The 20,121-nt window shown below is 47.3% G+C and overlaps 1 protein-coding gene across 1 annotated transcript in view; it reads right to left on the bottom strand.

The window, feature by feature from the left end:
• The window catches only part of LOC118779259 (immunoglobulin superfamily member 21-like), a 180,115-nt gene that overhangs the window by 11,697 nt on the left and 148,297 nt on the right, over positions 1-20,121 (bottom strand). The window contains exons 5-6 of the mRNA XM_036531263.1: positions 11,881-11,996; positions 1,429-1,909 (exon numbers count right to left, since the gene is read on the bottom strand). Coding sequence (XP_036387156.1) covers positions 1,429-1,909; positions 11,881-11,996 — 597 coding nt within the window. The remainder of the gene's footprint in view (positions 1-1,428; positions 1,910-11,880; positions 11,997-20,121) is intronic.

The raw sequence follows: 20,121 nt of genomic DNA, 5'->3' as shown, positions 1-20,121 counted from the left end.
TTGCCACACCTGCTTTTGGTGCATCGGCCTCGCTCTGCACACCCAGTCCGGGTCACATTGATCGTCCAGTTTCTCTGAGAGTTATGGGGGCCAGGAGGGGGGGGTGGGGGATCTTGGGAGCTTTGAAGTCCTAATGGGATCTGCTGGAGGCCCTCTTTGTTTCGGGATTAAGACGATTCAATTCCTTTGACTCATCCTCTTACCCTCTGTCTTTTTTTTTTGGCAACCAATAACACCACAGTGATTCTGTGGAATAGTAATCCCCCTGATGCTCCACAAAGCAGCTTTCTCACTCAATCTCCTTGCTGTAAATTTGCTCCCACCTCGGTCCGTAACAGTTAGAGTGATCCATGATTTCAAGCAAACCAAAAATAGTGTAAACGTACACGCATGTGCACCCCAACTCTGAGAGCGTGCAGGAGGTGTCTCCACAGCGTGCCATAGGGGGGCGCCACTGAGTCTCCTGTAGAACAGCATGCCCACGCCAGCGTGCTCAGATTCTCATTTAAATCGCTTAATTCAGGTTGACTTTTTCAATAACACATGTAAGTTAACTCAATCTAACAGCAGACAGCTCAATGAGCCGCGCTGTCAGTCACACGCGTTTTTCTATTCCACATCGAAGCTGCAATCTGCCAGACTCTAATGCAATTAAATATCAAACGCAATGGCTGCCGCCGCACAAATACCTGTCAGATTCTCACCAGAGAGACCGCCTGTGGGAGAGGGGGAGAGAGAGAGACCACGCTACGGGACAGGGCGAGCGAGAGACCGTGCTACGGGACAGGGGAGAGAGAGACACCACACCACAGGACAGGGAGAGAGAGAGACCACGCTACAGGACAGGGAGAGAGAGAGACCGCGCTACAGGACAGGGAGAGAGAGAGACCACGCTACGGGACAGGGGAGAGAGAGAGACACCACACCACAGGACAGGGAGAGAGAGAGACCACGCTACGGGACAGGGCAAGCGAGAGACCGCGCTACGGGACAAGGAGAGAGACCGCGCCACAGGACAGGGAGAGAGAGACCGCCTGTGGGAGAGGGGGAGAGAGAGAGACCGCGCTACGGGACAGGGAGAGAGAGAGACCGCGCTACGGGACAGGGAGAGAGAGACCACGCTACAGGACAGGGAGAGAGAGACACCACGCTACAGGACAGGGAGAGAGAGACACCACGCTACAGGACAGGGAGAGAGAGACCGCGCTACGGGACAGGGGGAGAGAGAGACTGCGCTACGGGACAGGGGGAGAGAGAGACCGCCTGTGGGAGAGGGGGAGAGAGAGAGAGACCGCGCTACGGGACAGGGGGAGAGAGAACGTGCTATGGGACAGGGGGAGAGAGAGAATGTGCTGTAGGCCTGGGGTAGGATGAATTGGAGAGGGCTGAGTGGGGGTATTGGGACAGATTGGGGGTCGCGGTACCCACCCAGAGTGACCTCGGTCTGCATGGGCATGGACAGGGCGGAGTGCGTGACCTCGCAGCTGAACAGCGCGTCGTTGTCCATCTGGGGGTTGAGGGTCCAGGTGAGCATGGCGCGCACCTCCACAGTCCCGTCGCTGTGCGGGATCTGCACCGTGCTGAAGTAGTACAGAGGCTCGCTGCTCTGCACCCAGCGCGGGAACTCGCGGCTCACCACCGTCTCCGGGATGACCTCGGTGGCGGGGCTGGGCTCGAACCCGGGCGCCCCCGGGGTGAAGCCTCGGCCCGGGGTCTCGGTGTACAGTCGCGCCGGCCTGCCGTCCGGGTCCAGCAGCGACAGCGACTTCTGCAGCTTGGTGTCGTCCAGGTCGCGGCTGAGCAGAGGCCTGGCCCCCCTGACCCCCGCCGAACCACGACTCTCCACGGGGGGTGGGGCCTGGATGTAGGGGATGACCTCTATTGGCTCCCCGTCCCGCTTAAAATACACCTGCGGAGGAAGAGAGGGAGAGAGAGGGGGAGAGAGAGAGAGGGAGGGGGAGAGGGAGAGGGAGAGAGAGAGAGAGAGAGAGGGAGAGGGAGGGGGAGAGAGAGAGAGAGAGGGCGCGGGAGTGGGCGGGGGAGAGAGAGAGAGAGAGGGAGAGGGAGAGAGAGAGGGAGTGAGTCAATTCTCGTGAGGATAACATGTTTCAGACAACAGAGTGATAGCAAAATGACAAACACGTGCTACCGTCCAGCGCACCACACCTGACCCCCCCACCCCACGATGAAGCCCTCCTGCTCGTCGCGGCATTCGGTGGCGTGAATCGGCTCTGCCGGGGAAAGCCGGCTCGTTTCGCGGCGCAATCTGCGCCGCTGTGGGAGGCGTCTGTGCCTGGGCCACGCCCGCCGCCACCGCTCAGATCGCTCTCGCCTGAGGAATTACAGCAGCTATCGCTGTTATTTAATCTGAGCATTAAGACTCCCTGCCGCAGGCCGGATCCCCCGCTCCCGTCTCCACACACACCCTGCGGTTATTTGTATTAAAATGGGGGTACAGACGCTCCGCCGCTGGCCCTCCCCGTCTCTTCTTTCGGAAATAAAATAATCCTCTGCTTCATTTACAGACCTTTGGACATGTGAATTCAATTTGCACAAGATCAAAGAGCCATTACTTTACACACTGTATTTCACACAGCATATAACCGTATTGAGTGTATTTATATACACGTGTGTGTGTATAATTTTCATTCCCTGGCTTGTGAAAGCATGCTCCGATTTTCCGCTGCCTCGGGGGGATTGCCTGTCTCGGTAAATAAACGCGGTGATTGTAAACACGTGCGGAGAGGGCCCAGACTCCTCTGGCCCGCAGGGAGGAGCCCCCCCTCGATCCAGCAGGGTCTGACCGGGCTCACCGTTCCCTTGCCAGGGCCTGTGAGCCTGCAGTGGAGCTCCCTGGGCAGGTGCACTGTTGGTGCTCTTTTACCGCTCCACCATCGAGAGCATCTTGATGTACTGTGTTACTGTGTGGTACGCTGGGTCCTCAGCAGCAGATAAAAAAGCAGTACAAACAGTGATAAACACAGCGCAAAAAATCATTGGCTGTGCTCTTCCCTCCCTGGAAGAAGTTGCAAACTCCAGACTACTCTTTAAAGCCATAAAAATCTGTAAAGACACGTCCCACCCTGGACACTCGCTTTTTGAACTGTTGCCCTCAGGCAGACGCTACAGGTGTCTTAAAACAAGGACCAGCAGAATGAAAAACAGCTTCTTTGCTAAAGCAATAAATGCTTTAAATCACACAAAACTGTCCTGATCACAAAGACACATAGTAATTTATTTATCTACATACATATTTAAATTATTTATGTACTTTTATCGTTCATTACATTATTATTTATTTATTTTTCTACTGAGCTTTTATTGGGTGAATGAGTTTAAGTGAAGTATTTAACGAGTGAATGTGTTTTACTGTGTGTTTTATGGATGCACCTTACGAGAGCAGCACTGCAATTTCGTTGCATTTTCAATGCAATGACAATAAAGGCATTCTGTATTTTCTGTATTCTCTGTATTCTCTGTATTCTGCCCAGCCTTACAGAACTCCAGATTTACCCTCCAGAGATTGGCAGGGTCACTAGCTGCTTCCTGACAGCCGCAGTGTTTTATTATTTTTTTTAATCAAGTTGTTTATGAGTTATTAATAGCACCTCCTCCCACACATACACTCAATTCCCCTGTGAGAAGCATTTGTTGGTTTTATATTGTGCTGTGTTTAAACTCTGTTAGGGTGTCTTATGGTTGTGCTAATATTTATGGAAATTAATCAAATCGTTTCAAGATCACCCTGCATCTCCTTTGCCCCCCCCCCCCCCCCCCCCCCCCCCCACCAAATTCACATCACATTGAACAAGACCACATCACTGTGAAAGCAAATTCAGCATCTCACATCCTGTGATTGGAAAATGGAATTTTTTTTTTGTTGCTGGTGGTAAAGAATGTCCCAGTTTCTGTCACTGTGTGTCAAGCAGGGAGATGCTGGTGGCACACCCACATCGTGCAGTTCTCCCTTCTGACCAGCAGGCGCCGCTATAGATCCTCTCTAATTAACCACGTGAACCTCACATACTGCTCCATGAAGTGAAGGGCACCTGTTTGCATGCTGCTCTCTCTGAATATCTTTTCAGATATTCTGTTCTTAGAAGACGCATGACTCCTCAGTGTTACTATTTCAGCGTATTCTGGCAATGCTATAAAAATAGCAACAACTAGATAAAAAACAACAACACATGAATGTGAAGAGCATTGTGCTCCTCCTATGATGACTGACATTTTCTGACAGGTTCCTGTTTCCTCAATGTAAAGCAATTCTCTAGTGTCACCATCTCTCCTTACACACAAAACCAGGAGGGCTTCTCTCAAAGAAACACCCCGAGGGCCTTTCAGAGCTGCGTCACCCGGCCCTGTAGTATTAGGGAGAGGAAGATCTTACAGATGACGGAGCACAGAGACGCTCTTCGCCGATGTGACCTCGGATGACACTCTCGTACAGCGTAAAAGAGCTCGTGGCCCCACAGATCAGGAGCAGAAATTTCCTCGCGCTAGAGCGGGATGTGGAAGCGCTGCCCCAGTTACATCAAACAGGCAGAGGATCTGACAGCCCAATCTGAGAGACTGACGTTTCAAGGAACAGGTATTTATCCAATGGCTGCAGTGGTGCCGGAGCAGGAATAGCGCAGTGGTTAAAGCACTCGCCCTGAGCGCAAACTGAGCTGCACGGCATCTCTGGGTGCAAAGGGAGACGGAACGTTACCTGCCTAATCACATACTACTCATGTTTTGCATATATGATAATACATTATGAAACAAGAATAAATTCACATACACATAAATGTTTAACAAACAGTGCTAGCAGTAATAAAAAGCTGAAAAGCCATTTCATTACATAATTGGCATTTAGCAGACACTCTTATCCAGAGCAACTTACATTAATTAAAGGTTTTTACAATGTTATCCATTTATACAGCTGCATGTTTACCGAGGCAATTGTTAAGTACCTTGCCCAAGGGTACAGCAGCAGTGCCCCTGTGGGAAATCAAACCTTTTGGTTACAACTCCTGCTCCGTAACCACTATGCTACACCGCAGCATAGTTGGAATACAAAATTTTGCTTCGACATGACTAGATGACTTTGAATCCAGGAGTATGTTACCATCGCCATTCAGATCAGGAAACAGATCTGCACCAGCTGTTAGATGCCCTGCTGGGAACGTCACACTTCACAACGGCGGCAGATGCAGAGACTCAGAATTAAGCTGCTTCTCTGTCTCACAAAAGCTGAGGGTTCAGATGAAGGAAGCTGAGCACAAAGCATGAATGGGAGTATCACAGAACCGAAAGAAAAAAAGCAAAAAAAAAAAAAACCACAAACAAACAGACGTGTAATTCAGCAGGCCGTCCAGACCACAATGACTCCACCAAGACAAAGACAGGAAGACGGTAAGACTCAGGGAAAAAAAAAGAAATCACACGCATTTTTCTGATGAATACCCTGTAATGAAACCACCTGCACTCCATACACTGTGCGGCGTTTCATTTCAGATACCGAGTTTGTTTCGCAAGCGTGACAATAACCCTTCCGCTGCCTGAATGCCCCTGAAGCTCGAACGCAATCAGGATTCATCACGCCATTGTCTGCGCTGCGGTCATTTCTATGGCTACCGCGCCGCTTGACGCCGTGTGGGGTCGTGACCCCTTCTTAATTATCCCCCAGCGTTATCATTATTATTCATTATTCTCCCTCCTTACAATCAGTGTGAGCTGGCTCTCACACCCAGCCAGGGCTGCCGTGACTCCACTGCTATTACTGCAGTTTCAAATGCTTGCTCTGGTGACACAAGAACAACACAATTCCTCACACCAACATGCGGTGCTTTTCGACAAAAAAAGTCTCAAATCTATAAACCTAAAAATAACGAAAAACAAGAAGGCCAACTGCAGGGCCTCCTTGTACAGCACACAGATAATCACCCCACATTTTGTGACTTTGTGCTAATTCTGGATTGTTTCCTCAAATTACCATGCAATTACCACACTACTGAATCAACGATATTCCACTTTAACGAGGTAATTAGTTAGCAGGGGTTGTAAGGTCTAAGTGCTCTGTGGCAGTGTGAATCGGGCGTTCAGAGGGTCGCTCGGTGTGGGAAGCCTTCCTTTGTGAGCAGAGTGCTTCTTATGTGCTATTTTCCTAGCAGAGCCTGCCTCACAACAACAAGGCTATATCTTATATCACCTAACCGTGTCTGAGAACGGATGTTAAATTGGCAGAATGCATGCAAGCGAAGACAATTACAGGAGAAAGGAAAGGCCTGCTGCAGCCTGCACAACCTCAGCTTCTCCAGCCACACACTGCACCCTGTACCACACACATTCAGCACATTAAAGCAATCTTAAACAGCATCAGACTGTTTTTAATTTCAATTGAAGTAAAAGGAGGAACCAGGTCAGAACTCCCCTCCCTATATTATTTTAACACCGCAGCAAAACCAATTGCTTTTCAGACTGAGTGTAGACATTGTGACAGTGTTCTTGGATGAAAAATTTTACAATACAAGCTTGAGATGGTACTGGTTTATGAATTAAAAAACATGAACAAAATGTGTTTTAGTTTTTCTTTTTGAGTGAAAATGAAGGTCCTGTTTGTGTCATGGCACAGTCAGGACGTAAGAACACAAGGAAGGTTACTGCGCTCTCCTGAGGCTGAGACTTCCAGCGTCTATCTCTTTACTCTTCTGATGAATGGTTTTTTGATTGGTCTGTGTCTGAACTGCTGCCTCTGGACTGTTCCAGCGCAAAGGCACAAACATCTCTTACACTTTCTTCCTGGGATTCCGGCCATTACCTTGAGGGAATGACGTCATTTCATTCATCAAAAGCGAGAGAGAGAGAGAGAGAGAGAGAGAGAGGTAGAAAGAAAGAAAGAGAGAGAGAGAGAGAAAAACTGGTTTTGTCCACTAAAAGGTCACTGCTTATGGTTGTGTATGCTTGTTTGATGTCATGTTCTTTTGTGACAAAATTCGAGCTTAACTGGAACACACAAATTTCCTCCGTACATTACACAACAAAAACTCGCTTTAGTTCTTTTAGTTCATCCACTCCCAACGCACTGCATCCTAATAAGCCCAGTGCTCATGAGCTCTGAAACATCTAACTAGCTCATCGAGTGCCCTTGCCAGCAGACGGGTAACGCTGGTGAATCTGGCAGGAGACAGTCCTTACCCGGACACATGCTCCCAGCCAAATGCAGCCGGTGCAATCTCTCTCTCTCTCTCTCAATGAGTCTGTCTGCACATCCAGGGTTCGAATTACGGGTGGAATTGGGGGGGGTCTGACCCCCCCTAATTAAGACTTGGACCCCCCCAACAGCAGTGGCAGCGAATGAGCTGGAAACAAGGGAAAGCCTGACTACTGCCTTTAAATCTATCATTACATTACAAGGATGGCATTTATTGACTTAAATTACGTTAAATGCTCATGACACATCACAGCTTTTGTGAAGTCTGTGTTGTAAACGTTATTGTTCATTGCACTCAACCTAACCTAAAAGTTTATTCTCAGTAATTTTAATCGATTTCACTACACTTAGCTCCGTGTAATTTGAATTTTGCAACACAAGAAAACTATAATGTGAAACATTTAAGAGAAAGGCTTTGGGATTACTTGCCACTTAATTATTCAAATTGCCATTGTTGTTAATTAACAAAAACTTTTTCACATTGCTGGTGCCACAATGAAAAGCAAAATTGTAAAAAACAAAAACTTTACACGCACATATATATATATATATATATATATATATATACATACACACACACACACACACACACATCATAATAAATGCCATACGTGGGTATTATTCACCATATTAGAGAGTAGTCGATAAAATTTCATAGTATTGATATATCAATATGCATTAATAAGTATTAGCATTAATGAGTATTAATGAGTATTTCCCTTTAACTCCTACTCCTGTATGGCACTCAGAGTCAGTGATTCACCTCTGCACTTCATTCACTGAACCCGCCTCTGTCTCACGCTCTCACTGCAGGAATCTCTCTCCTGTTCTCACAGTTCCTCGTGTGTAACCACAGCGGTACAGCGTTCAGACTCTGACAGGCGTTTCACTGGGTTGTGTAGTCAAGGCCAAGCGTGATCCCGAATGCCCTGCACCACACACTGCAGATGGCTGAGTACTGTTTGCTCTGAGGCTAACACGCCATTCAGAGATAGCTCTCTTGACACCTGGCCAATCACACAATGGGCTCTAAGCTCCACATGTGGGACACCAAATTTTTTCAGCCTCCTTAGAAGAAACATTCACTGGTTTGCTTCTTTAGTAGACGGGTCAACTCGTGTGTCCCATCGAAGGTCTGCCTCAAACCTACGACTAGAGTTCTTTGAAAAGAAAACACCATCCATTACCCTCGGCTGGTTAATTTAATTATGTTTGCCTCAGTCCAGACAGACATTTCCTCAGGATCTTGTTCCATTGTGCCGCCTCCAACAAGCTCAGGTCATCTGCAAATTCACACCTCTCCGCTGGTGCTGCTTAAGCTCCATTAATCTTGGCATGGATGAGCCTGGGTCCAGCGATGGTTCCCCATGGTAATCAGTGAGTAAATATCTCCTCGTCTGAAAGGCACTCCGATACCTTTCAGGTTGTGTCCTGTCAGTACTGAAGCTGCACAGCGAAGGTAATAGTTTTGGTTTCTCTCCAAATTGCAGTACGTCAATGGCTGCTAATGTGTCATTAACTCCACTGAATGCTTTTGAGCTTTTGTGCTGTCTGTGGTAGGAGGTTGTGGACGGCCTCTTCAAGCGGCCGGTTCATTTCCAGCTTCTGTACCATGTGGCCTTGGACACGCTTTGCTACATTGTCTCTGTGGAATTTTCTTTCGCCAGCAGGAAGGTCAAGGTCACTCCTCTCAGCTGGTCGAGAGCTGGTGGCTTTGCTTTTGGAAAAGAGATCTACTGCCTCTTCCCACTGCGTCACAACTTAACTTTGCGACAATGACATATTCACAGTGTTAGACAGTGGAATCAGCCCATTTGTCATCTCTTTAATGCGTCTCTCACTGATCGTCCAGCTGTCTCCTCGTACTCTGTGTGTTTGAGTGTGCAGGTTGTCTTCCTGGAGAGGAGGGAGGCATGCTGAGAACTGCACCAGATTAACACATGTAAAACAGTGGCAAAGGGTCCGTTTATGATCTTGACTTGTGTCTTGTGCGTGTGTTTTTATGCATTTGTTAGATGCACATTACTGCTTGAGAAGGGCCATTTCCTCCTATGGAACAAGATCTTGTCAAGATCAGGTTTGTCCTGAAAATGTAGCTTTATAAGCTTTACAAGGGACTGCTGCATGACTGCAGCATGAATCGCCAGATATAATGCCTCAGCCTTCGCTGAAGCTTTCTGACACCGTACTCCCCATTCCAATCATGCTGTCTGATCCACTGTTCCAGTGCATACCCTCAGATCCAGGCATGGGAGCAACGAAGCAGCCACGGATGGCTTCCAGAGGTGCATTTTTTGGTTGACTGGATAGACTTTTTAAACTATCTGCATAAGGTCATTACCTTTAGTTACTGCATGGATATGAGCTGCTTAATTTGAATCTCCAGCCATCAGAATTTACCAATCTGCAGACTTGGAACAAATGCAATCTGTGGCAGGGTGTATACGTTCCAACATGAGCTTGGAAGCGGAAACACAGAGTGTTTCTGAGACTTGCTTGGTGTTCTGCATGGATTCAATTGCAATCGGATGAATTCCAGTCCCTCAGGCATAACCACATCCACACTCTGAGCTCAGATATTCTCTCTCATGCAGACTGCTACATCTCTTCTGTTCCTTTGCTCTCTAGGCCCGAAAACGATGCTGTGCCTCTCCATGCTGAACAGGTCCATTCACAAAACAGGGTCAGACCAGGTTTCAGTGACGGCTGTAATGTCTGCTCTGTTAGTGAATAAAAATGTCTGGCATTTGGCTCATTTGTTGATGAGTGAGCTTGTATGGTTCCGAGCAGCCATCTTCGTGACCCCTGACCCAAAGCACTAGCTCTGGGTGACTGTGTTCTAACATCTCATTTCCACAGAGAAAACAGCCACAGCTTCACACCGTCGTCCGTATCAGAGAGACATCGCCATGAATGCTGCCTCCTGTCTAACCCCTGGAAGCTCTTTTCTTCCGCAATCAACCTTCCATGAACTGCGCTCGTCTCCTGTGAGAGCATCAGCGTTTAAAAGCTTTTGTATTGAGTCTTTTATCTCTGCTTTATTAGCTTGGAGATGATTTATTTTTTGAAGGGAAGGGATTACTTGGTAATACTTTGGATGAAACAGGATGATCCTTGTCTAATTTTCCAGTGACTTCTTATAAAATATTTCATAGTTCACACGCTGCAGTGGGATGTGAAAATACTGTATGTTCTCAAATACAGAAATGTCCAATATCTGGAAAATAACTGTGAGAAGCTCTGTTTCCATACCAACTTTAATCCTCAGTTTTAACAGGTCATGTAAGGAGAACCTGTCGAACGGCTACATTTAGCTTTCGAAAAGCATACACCTTTTTTTTTTTTTTTGAGTATAGTGACAGCACTGCAGTGGCTCTGCCCACAGATCTGCAAAGCTGTTCTCACCCAATCAGTGTCAGCTTCCTAGAAATGTCTTACCCCGTGAAGCAGGTCACAGTGATGATCACCTTGTACAGAGTCTATTTAAAAATCTGCCTCAGATTTATGTCAAATACAGTATCAGAGTCACTGAATCCAGGTCTCGCTGTCGGCCTACAGCGCAAAATGTGTCAGACATCACACGCTCAGAGACCTGCTGCGGTGTTCACAGTGGTCTTCTTCATTAGCGAACAGATACACCGCAGGGCCTGGGGGTTGTGGGTTTGAATCATCAGTGGGACACAGCTGCTCTAGCCCTTGAGTGAGGTGCTTCACCCATAATTGCTCCAGCAGAAAATTAATTAATTAATTAATAAAAACAGCTGTAAAAATAAGTTCCATAAGGTGTATCAAATTTAAACCGAGAACACCCTGGATATTTCTTTTTTTAATGTGGGGAGACGGGTGGGGGTGGTAATAAAATGTTGTGACAGACTGGGTAATATTCAGAATATTACTTTCCAGAATGCACAGCTCATTTCCTGTGTGCATGTCAGAGTGAAACACATTTCGATTTCAGCAGTAATAACTCAGAGGCGGTTCCTGAATCCTCCCGGGAGAGCTTGCAAGCCTGGAGCAGAAGGACTGCTTGCGGTTTCGCAGTCATCACTTCGGTCAGTAACTGTAACTGTAAGTGGGCACTCGATTGCTGAGGTAACTGTCCCTCTGGGCCAGAAAACCAAGCCTATGGCGGGGAGGTGGAAACCAGGGTTGCCCTCTCCCTGACCCCTCACCCGGCCCCTAATTGCTGCAGATGGGGAAGATAGAGCTGGAATACATTTCTGTACACCTGCAGGTAGTGGTTAATGCAGGTGAGGCTTCATTCAGAGCGCTCTGAGGATGTGGGACAGAGGTGGCCACTCTCCCATCTCCCGGAGATCTACACCCCGACATTTCAAACTGTAGCTCACTGACACCTGGAGTGAGAGCAGGGGCCAATCCCATTTCAGTTCAGTCAATTCAGGGAATCAACCGAAATTCAATTCATGAAACAATAATTGCCAATTTTTTTCTATGAGGATTTTTCAGTGACAGAACTGAATTTCATTCAACTGACTGAACAGAAATGGAATTGACTGCTGATTCTGTCTGCAGCAATAGTTCCCATCCAATCAATGGCTAGAGACATAGTCACAACTTGAGCTGGAGCTAAAACTCAGAAACCCCTGCATCTCTGCTGATACAGGAGGCTCAGTCAGAGAGCTCATCTGTGTGCCCTGTGTGAGGGGGACCGCCTGCAGACTCACCGTCGGTGCGGGTTTTCCTCCAGACACGATGCACACCAGGGTGAAGTTCTGTGCCTGGTACCGACTGAACGGCGCCGGGGTGTCAGCCGCAACCACCGAGATGGACTTAGGGGGCGCTGTGGAGGAGACAGAGGCAGATAGCATCACCAAATCATTGCAAGAAGGATTGCTGTCTTCCTTTACACTGTGATATGTACACCAAGCATTCATATCTAGAGAGTGAAAAAGAATGATATAAAGATGAAGCAAAAAAAAAAAAAAAGATTCTGTTTCTTATCAAATAGCACATTTTGAAGAAATAGAAGTGAAAGCATTTAAAGGTTTATCTTGATTTAAATCGGCTTTCTCCTTTGGCTGTGATCTTAAGCTCAGTACACAGGCACTGTTTGAGCTTCAGAGAGAAGGGGGCGGGGGGGGGGGGGGCGCTAAGGGAACTGCTGGGTGGATGGAGCACAGTAGCGGTCAGTTAGCCCGTCGCTGTGAGAGGAGACCAGCTACTCTGGCCTTTTCAAACAGCAGGTGGTTGTTACACAGAGAGAGAGAGAGAGAGACAGAAGGATAACTGAAGGAAATGTTGGAGAACATACTGGAGAATGGTAGCACTGCCCTTGTGCCCAGTGGCTTTGGCCAAAAACAGTGACCTCTAGCTCTGAGCATCAAATAGTGCTGTGGCACTGTTTGTGTTCTTTGTTAAATAAGCCCCCCCCCCGCCCTCCCCCCAATGCTGGATTGCACACAAGCATAATATAAGACACCCCCCCATCTCAGGAAACTGCAGAGGCCTAATCAACCAGCAGTATTACCAGAGACAGGAAATGAATGTACTGGAGCTTCTTAAGAACTTTGTTCTCATAACCTGTGTGGTGCTGTGGTATTCAAAGACTTTGCTAATCCGTCTCGCGGTGTTTGTTCTGAACCTCATGCTTTGGTTTATTCCTTTGTTCCGGGTCATGAAATAGCTGGTTGAACAGCAAACCAATTAGAGGGGGAAAAAAACTATGAAATAAAAAGAGGAGGAAAGTCAGACATGAAGGTGGTGCATCTGTTAGCCTGGGAGCCTAAGTTCTGCGCATGGAGGGCAGATCATCTCCTCTGCAGCTCTGCACTGTAGAGCGTTTGATGACTCTCTGCCGATGTTCCTGTGTAGGCGGCCGATGGACACTCCGCAGGCCACATTAACACATAAAACACTTCCTGAGAGTTCTCCTCCGCTCCCCGGGGGGGGCGGCAGCCGACTGGATCGCGTTCATGAATGAAGATGAAGGGCCGTGTTGGAGCAGGAGCCTGGGCTAAAGCCGGCCCCCAGCGGGACATCCCAGCTGCCCACTCTGCAGATCCATAAACCCCATGAAAGAGAGAACCGTGTGCAGGGAAAAGCCGCTGAGAGAAGCTCTTTTCATGTGCCGCTTTTACGTCTAAATCTATGTAGAGTTGCAGAGCGGTCTCGCAGGCCGTAAACGGACAGTAAAATCAAAGTGCTCTGGCCTCCGTGTTTTTGTTGCCTTTCCTGTTAATTGCTTATTGATGGAGAGCGTGCGGCCGGTGATAAACGTCCACACGCGTGATGGGCTGATGAAGACGTCCGTCTCAAACGGGAGCGGACGCACACAGAGCAGGCCAGAGCTTTTCAATAATGCAAAGGCGCTTTACACAAATCGCTCAGTGCAGGCGACCGGCTGAAACAGCGTGTGACTGTGTCTCCTGACGCTTGCAGACGCACACGGAGCAGGCGTCTTCTGGATTCATTAACCCATTACCCAGAGTGCACTGCTCTGATGACATAACAACCCTCTGCGGTGTGCCTTTTTTTAAAGAATTCATGCTTGTGTGATATGAGCTGGTTGGTTTGAATAAGAGCAGCAGCTATGGACAGAGATATGGTAATGACCAGCCTCTCTGTATCAGGACAGCAGCACTGACTTACTGCTTCATTACAGAAGCACAGTAATGGATGACTTTAACAACTCAACAGACAGCTCATCAAAGCAAACAAACCATAACTACTTTATGAGCTTTTTAAAGCGTGGATGTAGGGAATTCATAACGACTTCATTTTAACTAGTAAATTGAGCTTGATGCTCAAAGCATCAAGCCATTAAAACAGAGTATTAGAAAAGTCATGCACACTGCAACAAGCTTCAATTAAGGGAATTCAGACTGATTATAAGCAACACGTTCCACATTTGGCATACAAATTGCAAACAAAACAACGTTCTTTTTAATCCTCTCTGGATTAAAGCAGAGTCTCCGTGCAATAGCACTTCTCAGAAGTCTGTCATATTCCGCCGAGTTGGACTTCTCAGGTGAGGCTCCTGTTTCCGTGGAGACTGCTTTGTCTTATCCCCGTGACGACTGATCATTAAAGCCAGAGGAGGACCTTTTTATGGATGCAATGTGTGGCATGAAAACAGCAATGTTTTCTGGCCCTGAATCGTGAATAACTAGACTTGTTTTGTATAAAAGAAACTTTCTCACCTTCTTGTCAGAGGAAAGCAGGGCAAACAGCTTCCTCTCCCTTTGAAACTGCAGCACATCTCACAACTCAGGCTCCTCAGAAGACTCAAGCCCAGATACCGAAAGACTGCAGATCAATAATTTGTAACTCAAAGAGGAGAATTTTTACATTTCAACTTTGCTGTTTTTATTTCAAGAGACAAGTTTAAAAAATAAATAAATATGAAACAGAAATATTTTAGAGTTTTTTTTCTTCTGAGAGAGAAACTGAATGAGGATGTGAATGATAAATGAATCATGATTAAACTATTACGTAATAATGACATAAATTATATTACTGAATAGTTATCTCCTATAACTCCCATATGAAGAAAGGGTTGCACATTTATTTTTTATACATACATACATCTGTGTGTGTGTGTGTGTGTGTGTGTGTGTGTGCACGGATGTGCATGTCTGTGTGTCTCTGTGTATTATATATACATCCTTATTTTTCACAGCCCCCTTCCTCTCTGGTTGTGCAGCGTCCCAGTCCTTTTGGGTGACCCGAAGCCCCCCATCCACCCCCGCCCCCCCCCCCCCCGCCGCTGTCTGTCTCCCAGCCTGAGATATGCAGCAAACAGCATGGCCGCTGACCCCCCCCGGCCCCCGCGCAGCAGGGCCTGTGCGTGCTCACAGCGCAGACAGCGCTACACCGCTGCCCTTCTTATCCTGCAGGTCTACGGAGGGGTGGAACGCAGCACAGCCCCTCTCCGGCCGTCCGAGAGAGAGCCAGGCTGCTGCGACACCCCCTGTCTCTTTAAAAAATAACCGCAGAAGGGATTTTCACGTCCTGAGCCGGGCAGCCTTTCAAACGGGGGAACTCTCAGGAGGCACATCTCTTGGGTCTTCTAATTAAGGGATTCTCTGGGCCTTGTGAGACTCAGTGACTCCTGCCTGTCCTTTGGGCCCCTGAGGGCCCCTTCCTGTGATCTCAGGGGTTTTAAAGCAGAGACGCGCTCATAAAGGTTGGATTTAGCTTTTCCTTTTTGCTCAGGGAAAGTCATTTGCTGATAACTCCTTAATGAAATATTCAAACTGTTCTTTTTTTTAAATTATGAGCTTCATGCCTCATTCTTTCTTTTTTGGATGAATATCCTAAAAGCCATCAATTGGAGTTTGTAAAGTTCCCTCCTCTTTGGTACGACGTGAGAACATCTTTTGAATACTGATGTTCTGTAGTAAATGTGCGCACACACACACACACACACACACACACACACGCATACACGCACACTCCTCAGCACAGAGGCCTGGGGCAGGCTCTGCAGAGGACCTGACTGACAGAACTAAGCTTGATTAGAGCAAAGACTCTAAAAGACTCTGTGTGCTCTTGATAATAATAAAAAAAAAATCCGGTAAAGTCTTCAAAATCAGCTCAGTGAGGGCTTGAAACAGTATTGCTAGGATAATACTGGTGATCAGCTTTAAACAAAAACTGTGTCAATTGTCCAGTAACTTTCAGTGGATGGTATTAACAATACAGCTCTTAATTAATCCCTCAATATTGATCAGTCAGTCTGATCCTGTGCTCTTAAGGAGACCATGTATCCATTCCTGCCATGTTCTCGTAACTTTACTCTGAGGTCACCATGACTACAGCAGCGATGTCCGTGGCACAGGTAGCAGAACTAAGCGACACTTCCAGGCCTCCCACAGAACAGACCCTCTGAAGCGAGATGTTCTGGGGTGACCAGGCCACACAGGTTCAAGGTACGCTGTCAGAGACATTTAACAAGCTATGGGGTCATCAAAGGAGACCACAGCTGCTCGTCCCATCAGCACAGTGAGCTGTGCTCATGGCGGTCAGCTCAACATGAAATACAGAGCAGGATCTGAGGAGCTCATGAGACAAAGAACACTCAGAACCTCAGAAACACGCAAAACAAAGAAAGCACACAAATCAGACACACACACACACACGCACACACACGCATGCACGCACACGCACATGCATGCACACGCGCGCACACACGCGCGCGCACAGTGTGTGTGTATAATTCATGAGACTCTGGCTGGCATTTCTCCTTGCTGGTTTAAAAAGCGACAGTCGCAGCTGGCGCCGGCCCTTTGAGAGGGAGGGCCAGGACTCTTTCATTGGGAACAGCACATTGTCTCTCCTTCTCTGCAAGATTCCCTGCAGATCGATAAAAAGGTCAACAAGAAGCGGATCAAGGGAGGTCCGCCGGCCGGTGTGTGCCCGTGTCGTCCGCACGCGGTGCGTGGGGACGTTCGGGGACGAGGGAGACCTCGCCTCTGCCTCTGCGTCACTCAGAGACATGCTTCATCGAGAAAGTGCCACAATGCAGCTTCTGCTGGTTTTCTTTTTTGAGGAACGCTCACATGGCCACAGAGCGTCCCTACGTCAGGCATACCTGAGGAAATTCATTCAAATTCAGGTGACGGAGGGAATCTGTGGGTTAGACCCAGCGTCCTTAATAATCCACACCCCATGCCAATGGCACCAAATCTCTGCCTCACAGGAAGTGATGTCACACATCCTCACATCAACGCCATGGTTAAACCGGTATGGGGCAGGACGAGATGAGATGACTTTTCAGGACTGGTCATGTGGGAAGGGAATGAATTTAGCCATTAGGTGGGGTCTGCGGTTGAGGCAGAGGGCTGCGTAAAAACCAATCAGAGCTGGGACATCTCTCTGGGGGAAGACAGACTCACTGTAACGGACGCTGGCAGAGGGCTGCGAACCCTAAACCGGCCCTTTGAAATCCGGCTCCTGGGACAGGGTAACCGCAAGATAAAAGGCAGCGTTTTAATCACTTCGCCATTGTACTTTTAACATTTGCATGCGTCCCCGCCCCCGCCATTTGCATTCCTCATTCCAGGCTGTCAGCTCCTACCCCGGCCCCCCCGATGAGCGGAGTGCAGGGAGGGGACAGGGGGGTTGAGAGGGAGCCATAGACATGCATATTAATGAGAGAGAGAGATACCACTCTCAGCGCACACAAGTGTTGAAGTCAAGGGAAGTTAAATGATAACAAAGTAGCCAGTGCTGTCTCTCTCTGTCTCCGCATTGGGCAGCCTTTCCAATCCTCAACACCAATCATGGCGCTTTAATGGTAAAACACTGCTCCATTATGATGTTTCCCGCAGAATGTGTTAAGATGCTTTTTTATGGGGAAATAAAATATGTTATTTTATGGCCTTTTCCAAGCAGAAATTACATTTGGTGCAAAGCCATAAAAACAGCTCCGCGTGGACCTGGTCGCTGTCTTTGATTGGCCAAACTGATCCGCTGAATGAGAAGTGATGTAAGCGTCCCCTCATCCTCCCTGCATCAGTTTAGCTCGGTTATTTCATGTTGGGCGTGTCTGGTGCAGCTCAGCAGCTTGCTGAGGAAATATGTGCTCATGTGGCATCTAACTGCGGCGATCAAAGAGACTTAGGAGTAAAACCCGCAACTCCCCAGAGACAGAGATCAGATGGAAACTGAGAAATGGGTCTGATAACTATCTACATTGAATTGCTTACATCATAATGCCAAGGAAACATTTTAAATACAATCTGTAACAGGAGCCAGACAGTTGATCATTTAGCTGGCTGACAGTAACCAAAAGCATGAAGCACAACTAATATGATAAATAGTCTGCCTGGATGTTTGACTAGCTGGCCAATATCATGCATTTCAATAGGGGGCAGCTATGGATGCCCCTTTAATCAAGCAATCAATCTCAAGCTGGATCATTCAGCTAGCTAAGCATGTGGTGCATATTATTCCTGCCTCTTCTGCAACAGACCACAGTATAATATCAGCAGAGTTTATCTAAAATCTGTTAGCCTCCATAATAATTTAGGGTTTCTATGGGTGAATAAATGTATGATTATTCCTCGTTCAGACAAAGCCATATTAACATTTAAACAACCATATTAATAGGGTTAAACTGAAGGGTAAAATTTCAGATCTAGCAGCTACATTTTACAGATTACATGATTTTTTTCCCGGACAGCTACCTAGTTGGCTGATGAGCTGCCAAGCTAGTAATATCACTAGTTTTGCTCATGTTCACATATTGGGAGGCTCCAGAACTACACTGCCAGAGGGGCGTAGCTATGTTATATTTTTTTTACTTTTTAATTATGAGTTTATTATATATGCAGTGTAATAAAATATAATACAGTCAGAATTATGTATTGCACATTGGTCTGTTGTATGAATTCATTCTTTTAAAAATTCTGTGTTGACCAGCTAGCTTACTAGCTTCCTTCCTATTATTAACACTGTTCTGTTTGCCTTCAAATAAAGCAAAGTGCTCCATTTGCTTTTTCAGTTTAAGTCTGTGTTTAATTTAATCTCTAAGATATTTTCCAGCTTTCTAGTTAGAGAAGCAGCTTAGCAAGCAAGGTCATTAGCTAACTAATGAACCATTCACTTTGACTTCCTCAATCAAAGATTACTCTGTGAAATTTCCCAATGATTTAATAACCACTGCCGGCAGGCAAGGGGAGATGCAACATTCATGTGATCAATGACCGTATCAATGGTCCATGGATCAATCTGCTCTGACCAATGGGATCCTGAGGAAAGGACCATAGTGCTAGGTAATACATCATACATACAGCTGAATGCAGTTCCTCTTATGAAAAGGCAACATGGCTGAATTTCAATCAAAATAATCACAGTTTCACTTTCTGGTCACTTTCACGTTCTGAGAAACATGACGCCACATCAAAGATTAAAATATCATCACTTTAAAATTACTTTACATTCTGCACATTTGTGTGCGTGTCTCAGACTGCGCGTGACTTCAGCGGACTCCCACCCCACAGAGGACATATTCAGTAACTGTCTGCTTAGTGTATCCTGCAGGCAGTGGCATTTAGGAGACCATGCTGTGGGCCACTGGGCCTCTGCCAAGTGGCGCTGACAATACCGCTGAAAGACTCTGACGTTTGAATGTGGCACTGCAGATTGACCATTACCAAGCCTTCACAGCTGCGCTTCCGCACAATTATTAAACTCTTTATTCTGATTTCTGATTCACTCCCCCCACCCTTTTCACAATCCAACTCTTCAAACAGAAAAAGTGGAGGCAAAGTCACCCCTCTGTCCCGCTCCTAAAAAACCGTGTTCCCAAGTCCTGCTCTCATGCATCTGCTGTCAGATGACAGACGGTGGGATGGGCTGAGAATGTTCACAGACTTCTAATTCCACCCTGATCTCTCAGCTTCTCTGGGAGAGAGACCAGCCTTGCCCTTGGGAAGCAGAGTTTTGAAAGATGCCCCGCCTGGTTTCATAGTTCCCCTGGCCAATTTGAAAGATGCCCTGGCTAATTTGAAAGATTCTCCCGCCGGTTTGAAAGATGCCCTCTCTGGTTTGAAAGCTGCCCTGGCCGGTCTGAAAGACAGCCTGGGTTGGGGGTACATGAGGAGAGGATTTTGTGAGAGCGTTAGGAGTGGCCGGCGACAGATGGACCCACACAGCCCCGTGCGATTGCAGTAATACCATGGTTGGCACCCTGGCTACTAAAGCCGGCCTTATATCCTACAGGGGCGTCCTCACAATCTGCCCACAATTTGGCTAGTCCCCCCCCCGCCCCCCCCAGCAACCCGCTTTACGGTCAACTGGGTAATTTACCCAGACAGAGCAGGCCAGTGTCTTTACACGCCAGAGCGGTCACAGACGCGCGGGTCGATCAGTGTGGTCGAGAGCACCAGGTCACGCATCTTATGACCATCAGTTTGCTCTTCTCCTCCCTGTTTTTTATGGCACCTAATTGACCGAACAGG

This window comes from Megalops cyprinoides, chromosome 6, assembly GCF_013368585.1.
Source record: "Megalops cyprinoides isolate fMegCyp1 chromosome 6, fMegCyp1.pri, whole genome shotgun sequence".
Taxonomy (NCBI): Eukaryota; Metazoa; Chordata; class Actinopteri; order Elopiformes; family Megalopidae; genus Megalops; species Megalops cyprinoides.
This window is presented reverse-complemented; position numbering and strand designations above follow the sequence as displayed.